We start from the raw sequence: 25023 nt of genomic DNA, 5'->3' as shown, positions 1-25023 counted from the left end.
TATCTGTGGGCATTAAAGTATTTTGAACAACTTATGAGGCAAACGACTGTGGACCTGTTCCTTGCTGCAAAGGCTCCCTCTGTAAAGTGAGCTTGACCTGTTGACCCTTGACCCAGTGAAACAATAATGATAGGAGGCTACAAATTAATCTAGTTAATCTCACAATGTCTGGCATCTCAACAAGCCCAAACTAGTTACTCAAACCCGTCTTCAGCATAGCATTCAAATGATTACTCTGTGCAATCCCAGAGGTATTCATTACAGACAAAATTGCTCTTGCTGCCTTGCATACAAGCTGAGTTTTCAATGGGAAATGAAAGGCTGCCTGGAAAAATAGGACACCTAATTAAGTTAAACTACTCTAGCATTTGGCTTGACATCTTCATTACTCAAAATTAAAAAGATGCTTCACTTGAGCACACAAGTTACTATTGTTTATGTTGTTGCCTTAAATTGGCGGCTCACACGGCAGTCTGTTTTTCAGAATTATATCTTTTAATAGCTCGCATATTTCTTGCAGTTTATAAAAATGTCTGAAGAGCTACCAGAGGTACTCATAATAGTCTATATACTATAAGTACAAATGATTGCATATCCAGTCCTAAGTCTCAGCTGTTAGATGTTGTGCTGGACTCTCACACAAGGCTTACCCATCCTGTGAGTCTTTATTGATTTATTTTTTTTCTCATCCACCCTAATTTTGCAGATTAAATTGAATACTCCTTCCAATAACTGTGTTCCCAAGACAAGATTCCTTCTCCAAAAGATGCTTGGGACTGTTTGTTTGTTTTTTAAGTAGTCTTTTCAGCTCCCTTTGAGTGGTGCTCAGTGGAAAAGCAATACAACAAAATTGTATAGAGCAGTCAAAATCAGAAAATGGAAGTTCTTTTGTCAATCGCAGAATGGAAACTGAATAATTATGGCTCAGTGTTACTTCTAATTTTGAATTAATGGGTTGCATCCTAAGATGGAAAGAGATTTTTACTGATTTACTTTCCTGCTTGCAGCTCACATGACCCTCACCCCGAAAAACAGCATAAGAGGTGACATAGGGGATTATAAGAGAGCCTGTGTGGTGTAGTGGTTAAGAGCGGTAGACTTGTAATCTGGGGAACCGGGTTCGCATCTCCGCTCCTCCACATGCAGCTGCTGGGTGACCTTGGGCTAGTCGTACTTCTCTCAGCCCCACTCACCTCACAGAGTGTTTGTTGTGGGGGAGGAAGTGAAAGGAGAATGTTACCCGCTTTGAGACTCCATCAGGTAGTGATAAAGCGGGATATCAAATCCAAACTCTTCTTCTTCTTACAAAGGAAGATGGAACTGGTGACAGTCACCCCCTCTTTTCCATTCAGATGCCCCTTTTGTCAGGAAAGGACTGTTTGTGAGTGGAGAGTCACCTTTAGATCCAACACGTGTGTGTGTGTGTGTGTGTGTGTGTGTGTGTGTTTTCATGTGCAATAAGCCCCAATTTACATATGGTATCATGCCTAAAGCTAAAATTGTGTTTAGTCAAAACATGTTGGGTTAAATGGGGAGTAGGTTTACCAAAGTCATTTTCTCCAGAATCCCAGTCTCTTTCCTTACCCTTTATACCCCCCCCAGTTTTTTTTTTGCTACTCTTGTAAAGCTGAATGCACACAAATTAAATGTGTGTACTTTGCAGGCTTACTGTATATAGTAGAATAGAGGTAGATTCAAAAGGGAAATAATACTAAGCAAAATTTGACTGTGTTAAAATATAGCTGTCTTCGTCATATTAGGGAGTCACCTATTCACATACTGGAGTGCATTGTGCCCCTCCCCCATCAGATTAATTCAGCTAGAAAATAGGTTCTGTAAAAATTAATAGAGAATTACTAAGAGTGATTTTGGATTTCACCCCAGGAAACCCAATTTCCTTTCTTTCTGCATAGTACACCTTGTTGTGTTCTGATATGCATTAGGACGGAATGTTTTCATAGTATGTGACTTTACGTTTGCAGCCTAAGACTATCACAGTAATGAGAACATATGAAAAGCACAGTATCTTCATTGCCAGTTTTAAAGTCAAAGATGCTAATGAGGCATCTGACAGGTTAAATGTAGTGTATAATATACATTGTTGTGTAGTAGCAATGTTAATATTAAGACATATTTTTATGCTGCAGTTTGATTGCTACATTGTTTTTAATGGTGTGGCGTTGATTAATTCTACTGCGTTTCTTTCCAGTATAACTTAGGCTATCTGACAACCGGGTCTATAAAACAGTACTTGCAAGCAAGGATCATTGATTCCAGCAAAACTTACTGGTACTTTCAAGTACTTGTGTTCAGGGTTGAGGGATGAAAATTATCACTTGGACGTTTATTTTCATACTAAAGCTCTATGCTTCACAAACACTAAAATATAAAAGTAATGGGTGGCAGACTGCATGGCTGATGTAAGGAAAGAAGAAGAGGAGCAGAAGGAAATCATTTTCAATGGGTTTTAAAAATCTTGTTTTATCTATATGTGCCACTTTGATAGCTGAAAAGTGAAGTAAAGATTTTAAAGAAAAGGGAGGGAAGGGGAAAATACTCTAAAATGTAAAAAAAAAAAAAGTACATTCGGAATGGAGTGGAACATCATGAACCTCACATGTTCTAACAGGATGCAGTCTGATCTCTTTAAATATAGAATAAAAGACAACCAAAAATTACAGTTAAGAAGAAGCAAAGAAAAAAGCATGTCTCATATGACAGGACTCAATTATTACATTTGTATAGCTTTATTAGGGGAGGGCAAGACTTAGTCCCTGGTAGTGCTATATATTGTTGCAAGCAAAGATCAGATTGCTATCTAAAAATGTTTGGGTCTACGTATATGGAAACGAACTATGAAAGACCAAACCTTGCAACAAACCCAGATACCAACTCTATCCCTGAATCCAGGAGTGGCTGGCATGGAGGACCAGTGCCACAGACCTAATCACCTGACATTGTGTTGCTGACATGTACTGGGCAGTGAAGGGCAGGGCACAGTGGCAGTGAGGTCAAACTTCCCCAATCTCACCACCACCCTGTCCTCACAGTCCTGGTGTGTGGCAGTGACACTACTGCTATGAGGCAGCTTTGTGGGCCCAGTGCGCCCCAATGGCCATTACTGCTTTTACCTACTTGGGCAAAACTACTACAGAACCTGCAGGTGGTGACAGCAGTCACGAAATTAAAAGACACATGCTTCTTGGGAGAAAAGCAATGACAAACCTAGACAGCATCTTAAAAAGCAGAGACATCACCTTGCCAACAAAGTTCCGTATAGTTAAAGCTATGGTTTTCCCAGTAGTGATGTATGAAAGTAAGAGCTGGACCATAAAGAAGGCTGATCGCTGAAGAATTGATGCTTTTGAATTATGGTGCTGGAGGAGACTCTTGAGAGTCCCATGGACTGCAAGAAGATCAAACCTATCCATTCTTAAGGAAATCAGCCCTGAGTGCTCACTGGAAGGACAGATCCTGAAGCTGAGGCTCCAATACTTTGGCCACCTCATGAGAAGAGAAGACTCCCTGGAAAAGACCCTGATGTTCGGAAAGATGGAGGGCACAAGGAGAAGAGGATGACAGAGGATGAGATGGTTGGACAGTGTTCTCGAAGCTACCAATATGAGTCTGACCAAACTGCGGGAGGCAGTGGAAGACAGGAGTGCCTGGCGTGCTCTGGTCCATGGGGTCGCAAAGAGTCGGACACAACTAAACCACTAAACAACAACTACTACTACTTCAGAACCTAATAATGTCAGCCACAACTTCAAGGATTCATTCACCTGTTCATCTTCCAGTGTGATATATATCATCATCTGGCAGCAATGTCCTTCTGCATTCTGTATTGGACAAATAGGCCAGTCTCTGCACAAAGGAGTAAATGAATACAAATCTGTATATATTGCTTAAGACATTTAATAGTTTTTTAAGGTGCCACAAGACTTAAACATGCTTTTTAGTATCTTTGTCAACAGTGTGCATTTTCCACTGTTTGGAGAGGTAGCACGTATGCAGCAATAGGACCATACTGGTATTTCATCAGACACTGAAAAGATGTGGGCATGGTGAGGGGTCCAGTTCACATTTGGATTGTAATAGCGACTACAAGGAGCTAATGCTGCTTGGTTACTTTCTGAGTAACAGTTACTAATCACCTAGTAGAATCAGTGAATAGATTATTGCATCTCCAGCTATTTAGCTGCCTTAAATTTCCATGGAAATGGGGTTCTATCTGTTGGCATGGCTTTTTCCTTTTGCTGCGAGCAGCAATCCTATACACACGAGAGTAACCCCCATTGAATTGAATGGGACTTAGTTGTAAGTACGCATGCATAGGATTGCGATGAACCCGTTTAAGGTTGGGTCACTACCTATATGAAAATAGCTGGGGAAACTATTCAAATGGCATGTTTAATTAATAAACACCTGTTTCCTTTTAGGGAACTCTGAATTTGCCGCTTTAAAAATCAGTTATGCAGCAGTCAACATTCTCCTGGTCTTGTAGTGGAAAAATAATGTCTTGCTTGAAGCACTGCCCTTTATCTAATGTGAATTAAAGAAACTGATGAACACTTCACAGGGAAAATGTACCTTCTGCAATAATATGCTCTTGATGACTTCTGCTTGACTTAATTTATTGTGTGCTGTTGTCTGTCCAATAAAGAAATATAAGAAATTCTTTACAGGATCATTGACTTAGACATATCAGTGATGCTGCTGGACATTTTTTGCTGAGTGTTAAGATGATTTATAAAGTAGATTGAAGTGTTGTACAGTAATGTATTATATCAGGGGAAGAGAAGCTGTCACCTTTTAGATGTTGCTGGACTACAACTCCCATCATCCCTGACCATTGGCCATGTCGATGGGAGCTGGAGTCCAATAACATCTGGTGAGCCATAGATTCCCCAACCCTGATTTTTCAGTTCTACACTATCCTAGTTTCTTTATGTGTAGTTGAAAAATGTTGACCACTGCTTGTTTCTTCAATACTCCTAACTTTCAGAAAGATGCATGTTGTGGCTTTCCCTCTGTTTTAACAGATTATGTCTACAGTAGTCTATTCCTAGCTACAAAAATACTCATTTCCATGAAAGTCACTATGATGTAAGCATGTGTAATTGGGTATAAGCAACATGGCTTGACCCACTGAAGGTGCTAAAGAGCTTACTAATGATTAGGTTGCATTTTGCTACCACACTGAGATCATCATTCTTTCAGTAAAGTATGGTCAATAATATTTGTGTCTAATAGATTTGTGGGGAAAGAGAGGTGGACCGCAACTGCTGGAAAGCAGTCAAATTTTAGTGATTGAATTCAAGCTAGAATTAGTCACTGAACAAGCATCAGGAAACAAAGCCATTTCCATGTAACCTAAAGGAGAAAGGTGGCATATATTTATACTTAATTACTATCTTTTCATTTTCAAATACTTTGATGATAGTCAGGATGTCATTATAATTATTATATATTAGCTTCACTTATTAAGTCATGCTCTGTGCTTTGCCATGAAATGTTACTGGGCATATTTTACAGTCCAGTTAAGAGACAATAGTTTAGACTCACTTAACTGGTATTGTGTCAGGCAGTTCACTCACACTGCTGACCTTCAATACATACTGGAACCTGATAATTTGTTAGAATGTGAATGACTGGATCCTATAGCATAGGATATAGCATACTGTTGTGTCACAAGACCTGATATTATAGGCAGATACACTGACACATCTCAGTTGTGTTTTAAATTAGCGGTGGGATGTGGGGTTCATGCTTTCATAAGTTCGTTGATACAATCGGAAAAATAGAAACTATCTATGTCTAAACTATCTCCAGCAAAACATAGATTGATTTTCATATAATAAGTGAGCATGTGAGATTCCCACAGTGAAGTCACCATCATTTCACTCTCCTTTAAGTATTACACAGATGCTCTTAACCTGCCCTCCGTTCCTCAGATCATGGATATCCTCACAGGTGTACACATCCTTTACATATAATGCTGCTGCTTCTCCTCCCTTCCTGTTTGGTCTCTTCCTTTTGAATAGGTTATACCCCTCATTTTCTACATTCCAATAATGAGTCTCATTCTCAGGATCCAGCCCTGTGTGAAGGTGAGTAGTCACAGGTAGCTTGCTGAGAGCATTAAAACTTGTGGTTTAGTTTGTTCTACATTGCCATAAGGCAGCTCTAAAAAGGACACCGCATTAAGGTTGTCTTTTTGCTCTTTCACCTTGATATACAGCAGGTTGCTAAGAATTACTTGTGCTTCCCTGCTGTTTTTTCAGTAAGAAGCAAACTGATTATATGTTTTGCTTGCTCTTATCTTGGCAAAGGGGTGTTTGGGTTAGAATCTCCAAGCCACTCAGTCATCAAAGGCATGTATAACAGATTTTCAGTAGAATATCCTGATGATTCAGCTCCAAACATACTAGCAAGTATCTGAGTCAAACCTGGCAGCCATGCCTTATACTGAAGGTAGGTGGGATTGATGGGCTTCTCCCGTTGACCCACAGAAGACCAATTCCCTTGTCCAGAATGTAGGGATCTAGAACTTTCCCAAGGCATTCTCAGTCTTTCATGGATATCCTAGCTTCTGTTAGGAGAGGCCCTTCCTAAGAAGTTTTTCTTTTTTGATTGGAATACATGTATTCCCAGAACTTGACACACATGTATTTTCCTTCTCCCATTGCAACTTTGACAGTATTGCTTACAAATTTCTGGAGAGTAGCTCAGTGGTGCCCCCCCCCCAGCAGGGTTAACTTTCAGAGCACCTAAGTCATATTTCCCTCTAAGCTAGTAAAGAAGAGTAATGTGGGGTATCTGAGTGCATTTCCCATTGCAGTTTCCCCTTGGCCACAATATGGCCAGAATGGAAGCAAAAGTAGGCAGATTGGAAGCAAGTGATTGAAAGGAGATAGAATTCAGGAGAAAGCAAATTATACCTGTGTATGTTCTTCAAGTCATTCAGGAATACTTGAGCATTATAAGCCACATTGCTGTGGCTTTATACAGTGCTTCAGTAAATATGCACCTGAAGGCAGAATAATTTCAGGTGTTGTAATGCTGCTACAACAGTTTCAAACCCTACTATCTTACCCAACTCTCTCTCTCTCTTTCTCATGCACAAGCCCCTTTCACAAAATAGTCCAGTTATAAGAATACACTTACAGGACTTAGTGCTGATGAAAACAAACACAGCATAAGTCTGAACATTTCAAGAAGAAAAGAAACGAGTTTTCTTTTGTCTTGCTGACATCCAGCATAATTCAGTTGGTTCACTGTTATTTAGAAAATTATTACTCTGCTTCTGTTGGATATTTACCATCTGCCTAATTAACACCACCAACCAGCAGGGGAGGGAAAAACCTTAAGCAATCAAATTATCATTTAGGTGGATGACTTTACATTAATTTGTATGTAAAAATAATAATTGTAATTTGGAATGTGGTTACAAATATACAACTTGATCCAGCTGGATAATGTAGGCATGGAAGCAGTACTATGTACAGGGATCCAGGTTGCATCCAGCTTCTGTTGTTGGACTGAAAGTCATGAGAGCTACTGCTCCAAACAGATGGTAGGAGCTGTCAGCACCATTAATTTGTTGGGTGGACAATGGGTGGTACTGTCAACACCATTCACATTCTCTCCCAAAACATTTTGTTTGTTTGTTTGTTTGTTTGTTTGTTTGTTTGTTTGATATACCACCCTTCATCATAATATCTCAGTGCGGTTCACAGATTGTAGGTCCTGGGTGACCAAGTTGATATAACTAACAGTATTGATTGGTGTATATGTGTGTAAGGTTGACACTGGCATCTGCAACTGTGCATAGAGCTGAATCTACTTGTAGATACCCATATAACTGTATCAGAAACAGACTTACATTCTGTTTCTAGGTTAATTTGGTTCTTCTAGTATAGCCGAATGAATGTTTTCTTCTCCTTTACACCTTAGAGCAACATTGAAGCAATATCCCCCCCCCCTTCTATTATTTTTGTTCTTGAGTGGCAGAGAATCTTATGAGGTCTTTTTTGATCCAATGTTAATTTCATAAATTGCATTCCACTTCCAAAGTTCCCATGAAAAAGGTATTCAACCCGATCAAGACTCTGAGAAAATTGTAATGGGGCCCTTGAATTCAGCTGCTGGGGAGGGGGTTTTCTATCTAATGGAAGCTGTGAAAATATCAAAGGTTTTATGCCTTTGAGGCAATTTTTATTCTACACACAGTAGTGCAATTGCTTTATTACAGTGTAAGGGTGTTTAAAATGGTCTCTTTTCCAATGCAAAAATGACTGCTTAATACTGTATAGGATTTGAAAAGGGAATATGGCCATTTTGTTTAAGGTTTGCGGTGTTTTTATTTATCTGCTGCCTTTTATCCTACCCTGTCTTAAGGCTTAGGGTTCATGACATTTTAACTGAAACTCTGCTTTTCATCTTTCCACAGTCTTTTCCTGGCCCGAGTCTAGAAAGTGAAGATTTTAACATACCTCCCATCACTCCACCTTCATTACCTGACCATTCACTGGTACATTTGAATGACACAGAATCTGGTTATCCTTCACTGTGCCACCCTATCAACCATAATGGCCTGCTTCCATTCCATCCACAAAACATGGACCTACCTGAAATCACAGTCTCCAATATGCTTGGCCAAGATGGAACACTGCTTTCAAATTCACTGTCGGTGGTAAGACTTTTCTCTACATACTTTTCAAAGCATGTTTCAAGTGCCCTTATATCCTTCTGTAATTGAATTTAAGCATCGTGAGTACTGTTTTGTGGTTTGCATACGTAGCTTTCTTAATAGATTATGTCTGATATGCAGTGGTTTGAGCTAGTGGCTGGTGAACTCTTCTTGATTCAATTAAGAATTGGCAAAACTGCCCCCCCCCCAAGAATCAGAAAATATTTGTTTCTTTTCCTGACTCCAGAAACATTTAGGGTGTGTTGCTTTCCTGATGAGCAGAATGGGGCCCAAATATCAGGCCTCCCACTCCTTCCCTCAAATATACTGGGTAGCGGTATATGGTAGAGAGCTATTCCTTAGGCTTCCTGGTACCTGTAACACAAGGGAGAGAGGGAGGGAAAACCCTGGTTTAGGCTTCATAGTGGAACCTTTGAAGGTAAATGTATTTGATTCATAATTAAACTAAGCATTGTGAGCTGGAAATATTTATAGTTTCCAAACCAGGCTGGTAAAGTTTTGGTTACATCACCTGCTTAGATTTAAACCTACATTCAGACACAAGTAGAGTTCTTTCAGTTTGACTGGATATGGTCGAAAGTGACCCTGCTTTTTCTTGCTTCTTATTATCACATGTGTTGTTCATTCCAATGTTGGAAAATATTTGAGGACTAGACAGTCCACTGAATTTTCTGTTCTCTTTTGAGGTCAGAGCTTGACCAGAGTCATTCTATTCTACTGGGTGAAAGGTTATTTTTAGTAATTTTGGGAACTACTTCAAATTTGCTTCAGTTTCAACTTACAGATAAAATAAACTATCCCAGCTTTACATAAAGGAAAGCGATCTGAATGATATGGAGGGTCTTAGCAATAAAAAGTAAAAGTACCTGGAGAAGGTAAGGGCAAGCCTCTGGCACTTCAACAAAGTGCTCCAGCAGTGCTTCATGGACATGACCCTTTCTGCACTGAAGTTAGAGTTTGGAAGCTGAGTGTTCCCTTAAGTATTGAAGCTTCATATCTGATTCTTGCAAAGAAATGGGAACAATAGAACTTAGAGAGCTTTTAGATCATTGCACTGAACAGCTGGAGCAAGGGAAAGGAGAGGGAGACCAAGGGATGCAAGTAGCCAACCTTCTTTTGAGATCTTAAAGTAAGACAGGCAGAGAGAAACTCAAAATTCAAGGGGAGAAAAATGATTTAATAAGACTCAAATAGTTTGTTTTCCCTTGAATTATATGTGATCATCGTTATTTCATCACAGGGGGTATTTATTTAAGGAAATTGATAAAATCATTCATATTAAAGCAATCTCTAGGCGGTGCACAATAAATAAAACGTAGAACAGCAAAATCTTTGTTTAATTCTTTCTCTGAGTTCATCAGAGCCCTGCCTTAACACTTCTCAGAAGACTAAAACCTCAGTCTCGGCCAGTGGATGTCAACAAGAATGTCATCCAGGCAGGAATCAAGCAGTGGAGCAAATGATAGGGACTAGCCCCCTGGAACTAGTGACAGATATTACGGGAAAGGGTACGGGCAGAATCATCCATGATTCACAAAGCAACTTCCTTTCCAATTATAACACACTAAACTGTATGGAGCCAACTCCTAGGAGCCAAGGTTCCTTTGCCCCCCAATAATATAATTGAGCACCCCCAAAGTTGATGGGCATTGCCATTCAAGTGATTTGTGTGCCCCATATCATGTGATTGATTATGCGGGGTGGGGATCCAAAGATGAAGTAGGCAATTCTGTCACTACACTTTTTTCTTGTATCCTGGCCAAACTTGCAGTGGAACTTATTTATTCCCCACTTTTTCCTCACAGTCCCCAATGACCTAGCTGACCTCTTCAGCAAGTGCTCCTTCTATATCTTAAAATTCTTTTATCCTGCCTAAAACTAAACCTCATTTTCCCTGCCTAGGTCCCGAATCCATCATCCATCACACCTTTCCTTTTTCTTTAGCAGTCTGAGCTCGTTCTTGGGAGCTCATCAGTCCAAAGCAATTCAATATAGCACTTACTAGATTGTATTGAGATAAGACCTCATTCACTGACAATGGTTGTTTTGGAAAAGGTTGGTTTTGGGTTTTTTATTGTAAAGTAAGAAACCAAGGTTATTTATTTTTTTTGTACCAAAGAACATCTATGTTCTTTTAAAGGTCTATTATCTGCATGGCAGTTAAAATAGAGCACATATTCTTTCAACATTATGACATATTTTGGAAACTAAAGAAGGAAAAGATAAGATGGATTTCACTTTATCTGAGTGGTTTAAATTTTTAAATTGTTAAGTTTAAAGTGAAAAAAGACAGTAAAAGGCAGTAAAAGTGATGGATTTATTTCTGAAATGCTCTTTTCTGTACTAGCAACAAAAGCTGGGATAATGCGGGTTTATTATCTAGCTTAGCATATATTCAAAGCTCCCTTTGCATTCTAAAGGGCACTGAACAAGTGTTTTGACAATGATTACATCAATAGGTAGAACAGAGGACACATGAAACTAAAGTAGAAATGTTTCTATAAGTTTGTAGCAAATGCAGCATAACAATACATCCAAATGCTTTCACTGTAGCCTTTCCAATTTGCTGCTTACAGGAAAGAACGACATTGAATTATACCACTTTCAAAGAGGACCATTGTTGTTTCCATTTCTGAAATATTCTTAAATGTTTGCATTATTTTATTTTATATAAAATTTTCAATATGTCAGAATGTTATATGATTTTTTTAAAAGCTATAGAACACCAAAGATCAGTTCAAGTTACCAGATTTAGAATAACAAAATCATTTATTTAAAATAAAATAAATCTTATAGGGATTCAGTTTCTTCATACAAAAACTCAATATCACAGCATTAGCGTTCCCATCATATTGGCTGCAATAAAGGCTGCAAGCAGTTATATAACATTTCTGCACCAATAGCTGAAGCCTATTTTTTATTTTCGTAAGAAGACTAAAGAAAGCATCTTACAAAACACTGGAGGAAATGGAACACCTCTACTTTATTTTTCTGTATCATGTAACATAAAATTGTTTATTTTTTGTAACTGGTGGTAGTGAACCTTATGTAAGAAATGCCAGCTGTCTGCAACGACAGCAGCATTTTTTTATAGTTTGAGCTAAGCTCAAGTTACTTGTGGATCTCAGCTTGCACATAGTCAGAAGGATTTCTAACTTTCTCCCTTCTCAGTACCACTTTCCCTTGAACACATCAGAAACTTCTGACCATCTCCCTCTCTCTCATCTTCCACCACTTCACATGAAGCGAATCTGTGTGTCCCATAAGTGTGAGCTGAACTATGAGTGCTTTATACCTTCACCTGGTGTTGTCTGATTACATTTAATTGCTGTGTCATGCTGAAAACCAGGACTTGCAGTGTGAGAGAAAACAGAATCCTTGTGACCCAAATATGTGGAGTAAATAACAAAATAATCAGCTGTGTGCCTGGATTCAAAACACAGGGCTAAACACAGGGCTAAACTCTGCAGCAGGGGAGAGCACCCAGTAGCAGAGTTTAAACTCATAAAAGTCAAGCAGCAGTATAAAGTTAGGAACATAGTTTGTTAGACACTTTTATCTCATTTAGTCTGCTTGCAAACAGCATCCCCCTCTTTCTACCCCTCTTAGCATGAACAGGGCCACACACTGTAAAGTAAGTTTTCAAAGCTTTACTTACAAAACATTCCAAAGGTCAGATTCATGCATTTATCCAAGCAGCAGCAAGGAGAACACAGGCAGCATACGCTTGGGTAGAAAATAAAGATAATTTCAAACAAGTGATCTTAGCTTGGATCTTGCTTAGACACATCTTCCTTGGTCATTGACATGGTGGAGAGAGAGAAGGAACAGGAATAGAAGGCTTCGCTTCCTGCCTCATCAGAGAAGAGGGTGTGTGACTTAGCCGAGTCAAGGAATCCAGCTTTTTTCTCCTAACCCCATCATACACTAACTGGTACTCATATATAGTTATGTTTGAATGCAATTTCCCACATGCAGAACTTGCTGTGACCCACTGACAATCTGTGCATTCTTCCAGAACTAGAACATTACTGAGTTGCACACACAAAGCTTATAGTCTAAACTCTAACAGAGTGGGTGCACTGTAGATAGAGGGACCAAAAAATATATAGTTGCACAAGGATAATGTGAATAACATGTGAGAGAGAATTCAATTGACCATACTTAGATTTAATTTCTGCCCAATGGCACAACCCTATACATAGGGATCTATTCTGAAGGAAGCTCAACTGATTTCAGTGGAATATATCTCCAGGTAAGTGTGTTTAGAGATAAGGGTGTATAGGACTGCACCCTAAAAATACTACCAAAACCACCAAATGATACAAAAGGCACTTTCTATATATAATGCACATTCCCAGTTTAACTGTCTACCCCAGATGGCTTGATTCGGAAGCTATTTCTCTATGCTGAGATAACACTATATGAAAATAAAATCCTCATGAGAGTCCATAGAAAATCTACACACACACACACACACACACACACACACACATATTAAACCCACCAAAAAGTAATGAACAAAGTTGCCTCCTCAACAATACATGCATGTGCAGGTATATACACACTCACACTGTTTCTCATTCAGTAATGGAGGAGTACAACTGGGTAATATGGGATGATGCTGCCTAGATAATATTGACTTCATTCAAGCAGCAATATTAGGAAGAATATGTAGATGCAAAATCTCATCAGTTTTTGAAAACTGACAAAAACACCCATTCGATTGTCTCTCCCAAAGCTTGCTGTGAAATATCATGAAATAATCTAAGAAATGCCTGGTGTTAATGCAATATGGTGCTTTGTTCCCCTCTTAACAGAGATTCCATAGAGGTTGAAGGAAAAGAGAAACCAAACATTTATAAAATTGTTGCTGTAGATATAATTAGATCCATTTTAGGACCAAAAGTTTTATGTAGCAAACTGACAGAAGGATACACAATAATTATAGTTCATTGACAAGCTGAAGAGAGTTCCCTTTTTATCTTGCAGCTTTAGAAACTAAACTGTAAATAAATATGCTATTTGACAGATTGTAATTGCCATCAGCAGGGCATCTTTTCATTTAATCAGATGGTGTTATTAAAAAGGGGGTTACAATTAAACATTTTATAATGTGACGTAGAACTCCATTAAAATTCTCCAGCAAACAGTAATTTGCATTTGATGCTTCTGCAGCCCCTTTCTATTTGCAGAAATGTTATTGGCTGTGACCTTCCACTGGATGGGTCTCTGTTTGCTGCTCTTTTCATTCTTTGATAAATGATCTTGAGCATCCTGTCTCTCTCCCTTTCTCCCTGCCTCACAATGCACTTGAAAATATAGCATGTCTACATTAGATCCTTTTGACCCTTACAGTGGAACATGCAAAACAAACGAAATGAAATGTTGAATTCTCTTGATGTAGAATTAATGTTCTGGATTTATTTTGCAAATAGTAGGTTCTGTCCAATTTGCTATTAAATCTGTTTCACTCAAGAGTAATAGGATTCTTTTAAAGGAAAAATAGCACTTAGGGCTCAACTTAGGAAATAATTTAATATCACTCAGTGAAGGATACTGTGGAGAACACACACACACACACACACACTCTGAGTGAGAGAGCGTATGTTAAGGCAATGTCTCTTGCGGGGTTCCCCATTTCACTTATATTCCCGTTCTTTACAGATGTTCTTTATAGAAAAGAACTGATTGAGCTGTAGCTCTATATCCTGCCTTCTGAATAAATACAAATCTATTTTTTTCTGTGTGTTTGTGTTATAGAGACTATACAGTGGAGTATTTGAAGTACTGATATAGACATCTCATTTCTGGATCGCCACAAACATACATTTCTTTTAAAAAGTTAGTATATGTGGGAAGAAGAGAGAGCAGGCCCAGTATAATACATTTTGCTGCTTGGGGTGAAGGATGAGATGGTACCCCATGATTCCTCATGTAGAAGCCAACTGGAATGGTATTTCAATCTTAATTCTGAGTGGGTACATCAAAAGGGAAAAAAAATCTAGAATTCACACATGCTTTAGCTGCACATGCTTTATTCATCAGTCTGCATCCTTAACCTGCTTAGTCTTTTCACAAGCTTCACCTTCTTTGTGCCTCCTTTCCCCTGCCCTCTGCACTCATTTGATGGAGAACTGCTACCTATGAAAGACCAGCACTAAGCACTGTGCCTTTGAATACTAGTTGCTGAGGAGCAAAGTAGGGAGATTGCTGTTGCACAAATATCCTGCTAGTAGACTTCCCATAGGAAGCTGGTTGGCCACAATGAGAATAGGATGCTGGAATGTCAGTATTCTTACCTGCCCTTCACCGTGAAGTCCTGGGACCAGTTATAATAATAACAACAACAACAACAACAACAACAACAACAATAATAATAATAATAAATTAAAACTATCTAGAGAATACAGGCAACCCCCTATTTATGTGTCTTCAATATGTGAATGATTGTGCATATGTGCATCACACCAAACCCAGAAGTGACCCAAAAAGTCACAAAAACATCTCAAAAAGGGGTGGAGTAGGGCAAGGGTGGGGAGTGGCGGGGGCAGAGTGGAGTGTTTGCAGACATTTTCAATGGTGCTTGAAATACATGCCTTGGAAGGTAACTCCTGCGTCAATGGGGAGTTGCCTGTAGTTCATTCTTCAACATATAGAGGTAGTTGCTCAGTTCTTCGGATCCTGGTTATTTATTTCATTTCATCCACTTCAAACAAGCATTCTCATCAAGCAAGCACCCGCAATGTACAGATGGAGAGTGGAGACTGAAAACAACATGTCAAGCCATCCCATTCTGCAAGATTCATGATTTTGAGGCGTATTTAAATGATCTATGGTGCAGCCGTAATGTTTGGCAAGATGAGCCACCTGTTGTTTGCTTTTAGCATATATAAAAAGAATTAAAATGAAGGCATGTATTTAATTTATGTGCCCTGCTTTCTCTGGCTTTACTTTCACCATGGGTCATGTAATAGGACCTGCAATGTTGAGGCATAAAATAGCTCCTGAAAGGGTAACTAGTTACTACTCCTTGGTGAAAGGAGATCTGAAATGAAGCGTTGGCAGTTCCATTGAATCACAGGTTACCAGGGAGACTATGGCTCATGTTGCATGTGCTTATGCCATAGCTGAGCCATACACAACACTTGAAGTTCAGCCAGGAGTAGGAGTTGCACCAGGGATTCCAGAGGAAAGGGAACAAGCCAATAGAGCTAAAGAATGCATGGAAACATGTCATAGAGGGGAAGACGTTGCTCCAAAAAGGTCCCAGCACAAACAGAAATATCCTTACAGTCCTCTTGCCAATGAGTGTCCAATTGCCAGCCTAGTTGTGTAGAGCTTAACATGGTGATCCAACCACCACCATCCCAACAAGTCCAGGGGGTGGATTAGGCAGAGGAGTACTTCTGCCCAACTCTCCTGGCTCAGCTGACCTGGCAAATGGATGGCAGACCCACTGATCAGTTCCTCACTGGCAGGCGCAAGTAGAAAGTCTTGAAACAGGGTGTTTTGAGAGCCAGTGCAGGATCCACTGGATCTAAAGCTGGTCCCACTGTCGCTACACAACAACATCAGGCCTGATTGTCCTGCCATCCACCTATGCGTAGCAGGGCTGCAGATGCAGTGCTGGCCCCCTTAGACTACTATACAGACAGGGAGATGTGGCAGGCAGCAGTTTTGATGTGGGCAACCAAACATAAACACAACCAAAGACTTCCAGCTGCAACCCTGACAATTCCCAACAGCTTTTTGACTTTGCTTGGACTACCTGTTCCTGTTGGTTCTGTTAACCCAAGACCCATAGATTGGAGCACTGAGGAATAAGGAAAAGGACTTTGCTTTGGCTGAGATTCCTGCATTGCAGGGGGTTGGACTAGATGACCCTTGGGTTCCCTTTCAACTCTACACTTCTATGATTTTATGACTCAGTGATAGAGAAGGCCCCAGGTTCAGTCCCTGACATCTCCATGTTTAAGTGGGAAGGACTCAAAAGCCATTGGCAGTCTGTGTACCCAGCTAATGAACCAGCAATTTGGTATGAGGCAGCTCCATGTATGTGAGCTGGAAATATTTTCCCTATTCACTTTCAGTCATTATCCACTGCCCAGACAAGCTGGTATGCTCTATAAACCAGGTTCTATAAAGCTACTTTAGGCTTATGAAAGGCCTTGAGTTTAGTCACTAGGATTCTTGGCTTCACCTTTTTCTTTAAACAACAGCTACCTGCTCCTCGTTGCCGTATCGCAAAGCTGTTTAGCATGCATCAATGTGTTGTGAACTAGATGAACAGATCTTTGGATCCTGGCTTTGAATTTGACCGATTTACACAGGTCCAAATAGGCGATGATACGGCTGATCTTACTGTACCCATTTATTAGTCTGAGCAATACTAAATCTAGGCAGGAAAGAGACACAGGAAGAGAGAGAAATGACCAAACAGCCAAGTAGAATAGTTTTGTGTTTCCATGTTACATTTCATACTTTCTTGCATCCTTGTGATAAATCCTAAGCTTCTGATTATTTTCAGTTTATGTTATATGATCCTTACTGGAAATTTGAAGACTTACTCTAGACATACTCTCCCCTCCCCTTTTGTGGGGGCTTATTTACTACCCTTAGTAGTAGAAAAGTCCTATTTCAATCATGTTTGAAATACCTCATTTTAGACAAGTACGTGCTGCTCTGCTTACAAAACATATATGAGTGGAATATGCAATTACCACAACTCAGTTGCCTGCCACAGAAACATTTCAGCATTATAGCATTACAAAAATAGAATGACATGCATAATGAAAGATTTCAAGATTCACCCAAGGCATTTATTCTCTTCACCTTAATGTTCTCAGCAGAAGCAGAGTATCCATTAAAAGGTACTATGAATTATGGTTGCCTAGCAACAGGAAAGAGCTTGTAACAGCACCACAGAATGAAATGGCTGGTTGATAAAATGAATTTTCTCTGAGCATTAGCCTGTTGAAACTGCCTTTTCTTGTGGAACATAAAGTGCATTTATTTGTCTCATGCATTTTTTATTAGAAAATTATTTGAGTTCCAGAGACTTGAATCATTTTGCTACAGGAGATATTTGATTTTAATGTGTTGTACTAAAATAAGTGATAAAAGACATTTTCTTCAAAGTAAAGACACCACACAATTCTAGGTAGCTTCTTTGAAGTAAGAAATAAAATCTTATATCGGGTATGCAATTACTTATTTCTAATTAAGAGTGACATTAAGTAGCAACAAAAGTAAACTTTTAGATTTTTCTTTGAGGGACAAAGTTTTACATAGTAGGCAATATGTGGTGAATAAGGCAAACAGTTCTGTTGTAGGTTTGGCATGAGAAAAAATCAGATTTAGCTTCGTTACATGGTACATCGGTTTCTATAGAAGCCTGAAATACAGAAACAGCTGTAACTATTATTCATATCTACAGTTTACTTTAATTCTTATTTTTATCTTAAATTTCCATAAGCATTGGAGAAATTGTGTGTGTGTGTGAGAGAGAGAGAGAGAGAGTGTGTGTGTGTGTGTGAGAGAGAGAGAGAGAGAGAGAGAGGGAGAGGATATGACATCTGGTAGATAGGCTTTGTTTTAGCTATTGCTAGTAAATCATAGTATATAGAATATGAACAGCTTTCTTTTAAGCATTTTATAAGGATACAAGTAGCCAATCTAGTGCCCCCCATATGTTTTTGGATGTTGCAGTACAGTTCCCAATCCCTGGTGGCCAGTAAGCAGGGATGAGGGAGTTGTAGTTCAACATCATTGGCTACGCCTATACCAGATTATATGTAAGGATAATCTCTAAATTGAACTGTTTCCCCTTCCTGTATCTGGTTTATCTAACATCTGTAGCAGTCATGGCACAAACAGAAACTTTCTCTGTAATAGCCATAGAGTCATCCTGTGTGTGGCAAATGGGCAGTGTTGACCTAGAATAGGGAAGAAATATTCTTCCTGTGGTCCTTGGTTGGGACTGAGTTTATGCCTGTATTAGGAGTCTAGCAGCCCTTAGCAAGTGGCGTAGGAAGTTACAATAGCCTCATGAGCTCCACCTTTTCTCCCCTTTCCTTCCTTGATGAAGTTCATAGAATCACTATAGGTACAGGGTCTAGACCTTGGATTGCAAGCTAATAAGCATGGGTAGAGAATACAGGCTTTAGTTGCCAGGAAACATTACATTGTTTTCTTTCTTTCTTTCTAAAGTCTAAAGAAGATAAATAGAAAGAAGCAAGAATAAGCAGAGAATAAAGAAAAACAAAGAGGAGAGTATAAAGAAGAGAGAATAAACACTAGGCCTTCTGTCACAATTATATCTTAATCCTTACAAAATAGAAAATTCTTTCCAGTAGTTAGCACCTTAGAGACCAACTGAGTTTGTTCTTGGTATGAGCTTTCGTGTGCATGCACACAATCCTTATTCCACACACAGAAAAGTGAACCCTCCCAGCTCTCACCTGTGAGCTTCCCCCTTCTTTCCCCAGCCTCCCACCCTGGGAGATCCTCTCTACCATGCCTCTCACGCAGGGCCCTTCACCTTCTTGTGTGTATCTTCATTAATCCACGATAGGAAACTTTAAAAAAAACAAAGCATAAATATAGAGAGAAAGCAGAAAATTTAAGATCATAGAAAAAGAAGATAAGAAATAAAAAAGAAGCGAAAGAGGATATTCCAATTATCTGTTTGCCAATTACCGGTAATTATATTCGAAGCATTCAAATTATTCAAAGTGTGCACTCCAGAAAACCTCTAGCTGAGTGTGTTAGTGTCTCCACTCAAAAAGTCCAAAAGTAACTCTTCAATTATTATTGAAGAGCTATTTGACAGTGGAACGGTCTCCCTTGGGAGGTTATGGACTCTCCTTCCTTGGAGTTTTAAAGCAGAGGTTGGACGGCCATCTGTCATGGATGCTTTAGCTGAGATTCCTGCATTGCAGGGGGTTGGACTAGATGGGGGTCCCGTCCAACTCTAAAATTCTGTGATTCTATTGTCATTAAGTGTCCAAAATAGTCATTTTCTGTTCCAGTATGATGGATTTCTCCCCAAGGGTTCCAACAGATCTTAAACATGTTATAGTACATACTTATTTGCTTGTAATGTTTTCCGTAAATCGTACTCAATTCCAGATATTCAAGTCTCATTTCCTGATGTCCAAGCTTCATACTAGTGTTTTTTAAAAAATGTTTTTCATGGTCTGGAAACTATTAGTAGTACATAACATTTTAAAAGTAAAATAATGTAGCTTGCAATTAAAGGTAAGATAATTTCTTCAGGTTAAGAAAGGCTTATGGTATACAATGATAGATCAGACAACTACTAAGGCAAAATTTGATATTTTCGTCTGTGATCCACCTTTTTGCACCATACTGGAGGGGTTTGTATTGGCTGGAGGTGTTATTCTACCCAGTCCTCCTACCTTCACCCACAAAGTGATGACAGCATCACTCCACTGGCACAGAGCTCCCCATTCTGCCCACCAAATGGGCAAGTGGGCTGGATCCCAAATCACTGCACCACCTCCATGTAGACACAGTGGTTTGCCTTCCCCAAGCTTCCAACCTGGCTGACATGAGCAATGGGGCTGTGAATGAGGTGGTGGCTCCACCAGTCTGTCACATCTTATTGTTGTCTGGAGGGGGCTTGGATTCTCTTACTGGACAGTTTGGTTAATAATATTCAATAAAATCTTTTAACAGATAACTGTAACACACTTTAATTGCTGGCAGGTCCTGTTTCTAACTTTTTAAAGTTCTTTACTGTGCTTTCTTATGCATATACTTTCAGAATAAAGTTCCACTGAATTCAGCAGGAAGGGAAAAGGAATAGGATTGCAGTCTTTAATAGTGGAGATTGTTTAGTCTTATGTCACATTATAAAGGACAGGTAAAGTGCGTGTGATTTATTTTAAACCATTTTGAAACAGTTCTTCATTAGGTTACATGCTGAGGTGTTGTAATTTAGTACTGAACCTTTTATTAACTTTGTGGATCAATGCAACAGATTGATACTGATTGCAAACAAAATATTCCATTTAAACAGATAATTTATTATGTTATTAGTATTTAAGGTGTTACAAGAAGATTATTCTGTCAGCTCTAGTTTATTAATAATACTGCTTCTAGATGAAGTCATTTCACACTAATTTGCTGTTTCATTGTTTTTTCCCCTTACAGAAGACAGATGTTCATAACATTTCTCTGAAGATTCCAATGCTTTGCTAACCATAACATTATTTATTACTTGTTGTGTTTCATTGCATTCGTGAATCTTTTTTGGAAAGGCATAAGACTTTGTATGGGAAAACCTGCATAGCAAAAACTAAGTTTAAATTAGAACACCTCATTTAAAATGATGTGGCTTTTTTCCGGTACTTTACCATTTGACAATGCATATATATAATATGATGGGTATGTTCTTCTGAAGAGTAGCTTTTAAAGGTCTTCCTGGTTGCATACGGTTTTGATTCATGGATATGGGGCCAGGGGCTCTTTGGGTTCCTTTGACTTCTACATGACTTAGAAACCATGAATACAATATCAGAAATCACTGGAATTTTTTTTTGTCCACATGGTTATTTATTGTTGCTGTTCACAAACCAACTGACCAAGCTGTTTGAATGCTTTGATTTCAGCAAAACGTTTTATGCCTTTTGTTTCATTTATTCTATTTATCAAAGCCAAGTCTTTAAAAGAATTGGCTAGAAATACCATTCTGGAGTGTACAGTCAGAATGAGACATATGGTAGATAAAAATGTGTAAAGAAATAGCTAAATGTGGCTGTAAGTATTTCTCAAACATTCATCCTAATAGATGGAATCAAAGATACATAAACACTACCCACAGCCAAATTTAAACAATGGGTCTGCCAAAACAGATAATATAGTAACAACATGACAGTATGCAGCATGCTGTTGAACCAAATCTTTATTTGTCTCTTGTGTTGTTAATTATCATGCGCTGTAACTAAAGGAGTTGCAATAGAATCTACACTATTCAGTTATATTGCAAAGACATGGGAGTTGTGTGTAAGGCAGATCAGGAAAAAAACTTTATAAAAAATGTTGGGGGGGAATGCTTATTATGTAGCAGGAACTTAAGGAAGCATACCTTGCAGCATCTGGTTGGCATAACTACATCACCAGGAAAAAAAGCAAAGTATTCAAGGGCAGAGACCCTGCTGTTTTTCACCCTTTAAGACTGAAAAATTCATAATTGGATGCAGGACTGAATTCTGAGCATCAGAACCAAACTACACTTTGACAGAAGTAAATTTCACTGAAACCAGTTACCTTTATTTCCAGGTAATTGTATAGCACTTAAAGCAGAAAGCATGGTCCTCTTTCAGGTACCAAGTCTCCCATAGATACTAACACAGATACTGTTCATCCATTCATCATTCATTCATTTTATTTGTATGCCTCCTATACACAGCAAAATCATGTTCAACATGGCCTATAACAAAGAAACAGATGCATTTCAAACAAACACTACAAAAATAATTTCTTAATAAAACAGAAACACAGTAAAAAAAATCATAATAACATAGCAAAACTAAAATTTTGTAATAACATACAAAATCCCCATATTTCAATTCTATAAATATAACAAGATTAATTAAACAATATGCAGCATCCAATAGCAAAAATAACAAGGGAGCTTCAGTCCTAGAAATACTCCTCCCATGATGCCCCTCTCCTGGAGCCACTTGCAAGGTTTCCAAGGGCAAGGGAAACACCCCTCTCATCCAGCAAATGAGTCCCACTTTAGGAGGAGGGATCATAACCCAGTGGCACATGTTTTGCACACACAAGGCTCCAGGTTCAATGATCCTGGAGAGCTATTACAAGTCAGAGCAGATAGTACTGGTGTTCTAACTACTAGCCAAGTGTTCTTCAATCTTAGTTCTCCAGATGTTGGGATACAACTCCAACTATCCCCAGACAGCTTAACCAATAGGGAGGACTGATGGCAATTGCAGTCTTAACAACACCTGGGGGCTCAAGGTTGAACATTTGCCTAACCTGATACTAGATGGTTTCCTATGTTCTTATGGAATCCATTGTACTTAGGTATATTTAGAAATGAATGTATACTATAACATTCTTTATTGAGAACTGTAGCTTAGTGGTAGAGCAGCTGCCTTGTAAGCAGAAGACCACAGTTTCAACCCCCAGCATCTCCAGGTAGGGCTGGGAGGAGCTCTCTGTCTGAAACCCTAAAGAGCTACTGACAGTCAAGGGTCAGTGTAGACAGTACTGAGCTAGATGAAGCAATGGTCTGCTATCCATTTACATTATTACAGTACCTTCAACATTCAGAGAGTAACAGAAGCAAATAGAGAGGCATGGAGAAGGGAGCAGCGAAAAAAAATATTTCCTGCCTCAAACTAAACTTCTTCCCAAACACGTACTGCCAGTGGCATTGCTAGATACTTAAAAGAATCAGTGTCCAGGGATATGACACAAATTTGTGCATAATTTGCAAGTACTAATTCATATGGAATTGATGTGGGCCTCTGAGAAGATGGTGCATGCCTAGGATCTCGCTGGCACTGCATTTTGTAGCAATGTGGAGCCACCCTACAAGCTGGAACCCAGCAGAAGAGACCCATTGCTCAAGCCTCACTGGGCCATCCCCTTCCCCTAACAGTGTCACAGCATGCAACATATTAAAATGCACAGTCAAAACATCTTGGAAGTGCTTAAGACACTGCTAAAATAATCATAATTGTTTGGAAGGCAGTGAAAGATAGGTGTGCCTGGCGTGCTCTGGTCCATGGGGTCACGAAGAGTCGGACACAACTGAACAACAACAGGTGTCATTGAGGTCAGTGAAATTCAGTTCCATGTAAACTTACTTAGGGTTAGGCTTCATGTGACATAGATGGATTTGTTCACATTTTTACCAACACAACAAAAGAAAAGTTTTGTATACTTTTAAATAGGTCCCTTTTTCAAAGTGTAACCATAGTTACAGTATGCAGTTTTTGGCTGCAGGTATAATCACAGAGCAACGCTTGATCTCTGCAATTTAACAATTTGCTTAGCCAATGATCATGAAGGTGGTGTACAGATGATTGGAGACAGTATTATAAGCAAGAAAAAAAGTATGATGTGTAAAACTGCACAGGTGCAGGATTAGTAATTATCTCTATAAAGCAAAAACTGTCTAAACCGGCTTTCCCCAACCTGGCACCCTCCAGGTGTTTTGAACTACAACCCCCATCTGGTACATCCATTGGAAGCTATAGTTCCGAAACAGCTGGAGGGAAGCAAGTTGAGAAAAGCTGGCCTGTATAAGTTGGTATGAGGTTTTTGTTTGTTTGTTTGTTTTGTTTTTTTTAAAGAAAAAGGATGAATACAATAAGAATATTCTGTTATAAAGTAGAAAATAAAGGAAGAGATAGACTTTTGCTCAATAATATAGAGGTCATTGAAGAAAAGGTTGTTTTCTCTCTTGTTTTGCACCTTAAATGGTGAGCATTTAAGGTCCACAACCCCAATCTGCATGTTGCCATCTGATTGGATTTTTATTCTGATCCTGATCTGATTTTAGGATGTATTTTAACAGATTGTCTGATTTTATGTTAATGCGTTATACATTTGATGTTAGCCGCTCTGAGCCCGGTTTTGGCTGGGGAGGGCGGGGTATAAATAAAAATGTATTACTATTACTACTACTACTACTACTACTACTACTATTATTATTATTAACACTGGAGAAAATTCTTAGCAATCCCCTGAGGTACCCTTACATGTGTCAGGAAGGTTTTTTAAATCTCTCTTCCTCATTTAGTTACCTTATGCTTTATACTGTACTAGGGATGGAGAACCTCTGCCCCTCCAGATGGTGTGGACTCCATAATCCATGACTGTTGTTCAATGCTGTCTGGGGCTGATGAGAGCAGGAACGCACCAACCTCTGGAGGACCACAGATTCTCTCTACTTTTTATTAATAAATATTAATTGTGCACCTGTGTGGTTTCTTTCTCTCTCATGGTCAGTGGTGCAGGATTTATTGAATTATTTTTTATTTTGCAAGGGTAAAGCTGTCATTGTTCAAGATACAGATACTGTACTAAGTGTGTGTGTGTCCTATCTTGATCTCTGATCATATGGTTTTATTGGTCATTTTAACATTTCATGCTTTCCAGAATGGCGAAAAAACTCCAGTGAGGCTCAATTCTTGAATTATGACCTGCTTTGCCGCAATAGGCATCAGCTAATTTGGATATGACTGTGGAAACTGTTTATAAGGAGGAAATTCATACCTATCTTCCACGTACAAAATACTTTTTTAAAA

General features: G+C 39.0%; 1 protein-coding gene across 3 annotated transcripts in view; it reads left to right on the top strand.

Moving 5' to 3' along the window:
• TOX (thymocyte selection associated high mobility group box) overlaps positions 1–25023 on the top strand; it is a 176720-nt gene that overhangs the window by 106099 nt on the left and 45598 nt on the right. For all 3 annotated transcript variants that reach the window (XM_033155284.1, XM_033155285.1, XM_033155286.1), the window contains one exon: positions 8453–8695. In XM_033155284.1, coding sequence (XP_033011175.1) covers positions 8453–8695 — 243 coding nt within the window. The remainder of the gene's footprint in view (positions 1–8452; positions 8696–25023) is intronic.

The sequence above is a fragment of the Lacerta agilis genome, chromosome 7 (genome assembly GCF_009819535.1).
Source record: "Lacerta agilis isolate rLacAgi1 chromosome 7, rLacAgi1.pri, whole genome shotgun sequence".
Lineage (NCBI taxonomy): Eukaryota > Metazoa > Chordata > Lepidosauria > Squamata > Lacertidae > Lacerta > Lacerta agilis.
This window is presented reverse-complemented; position numbering and strand designations above follow the sequence as displayed.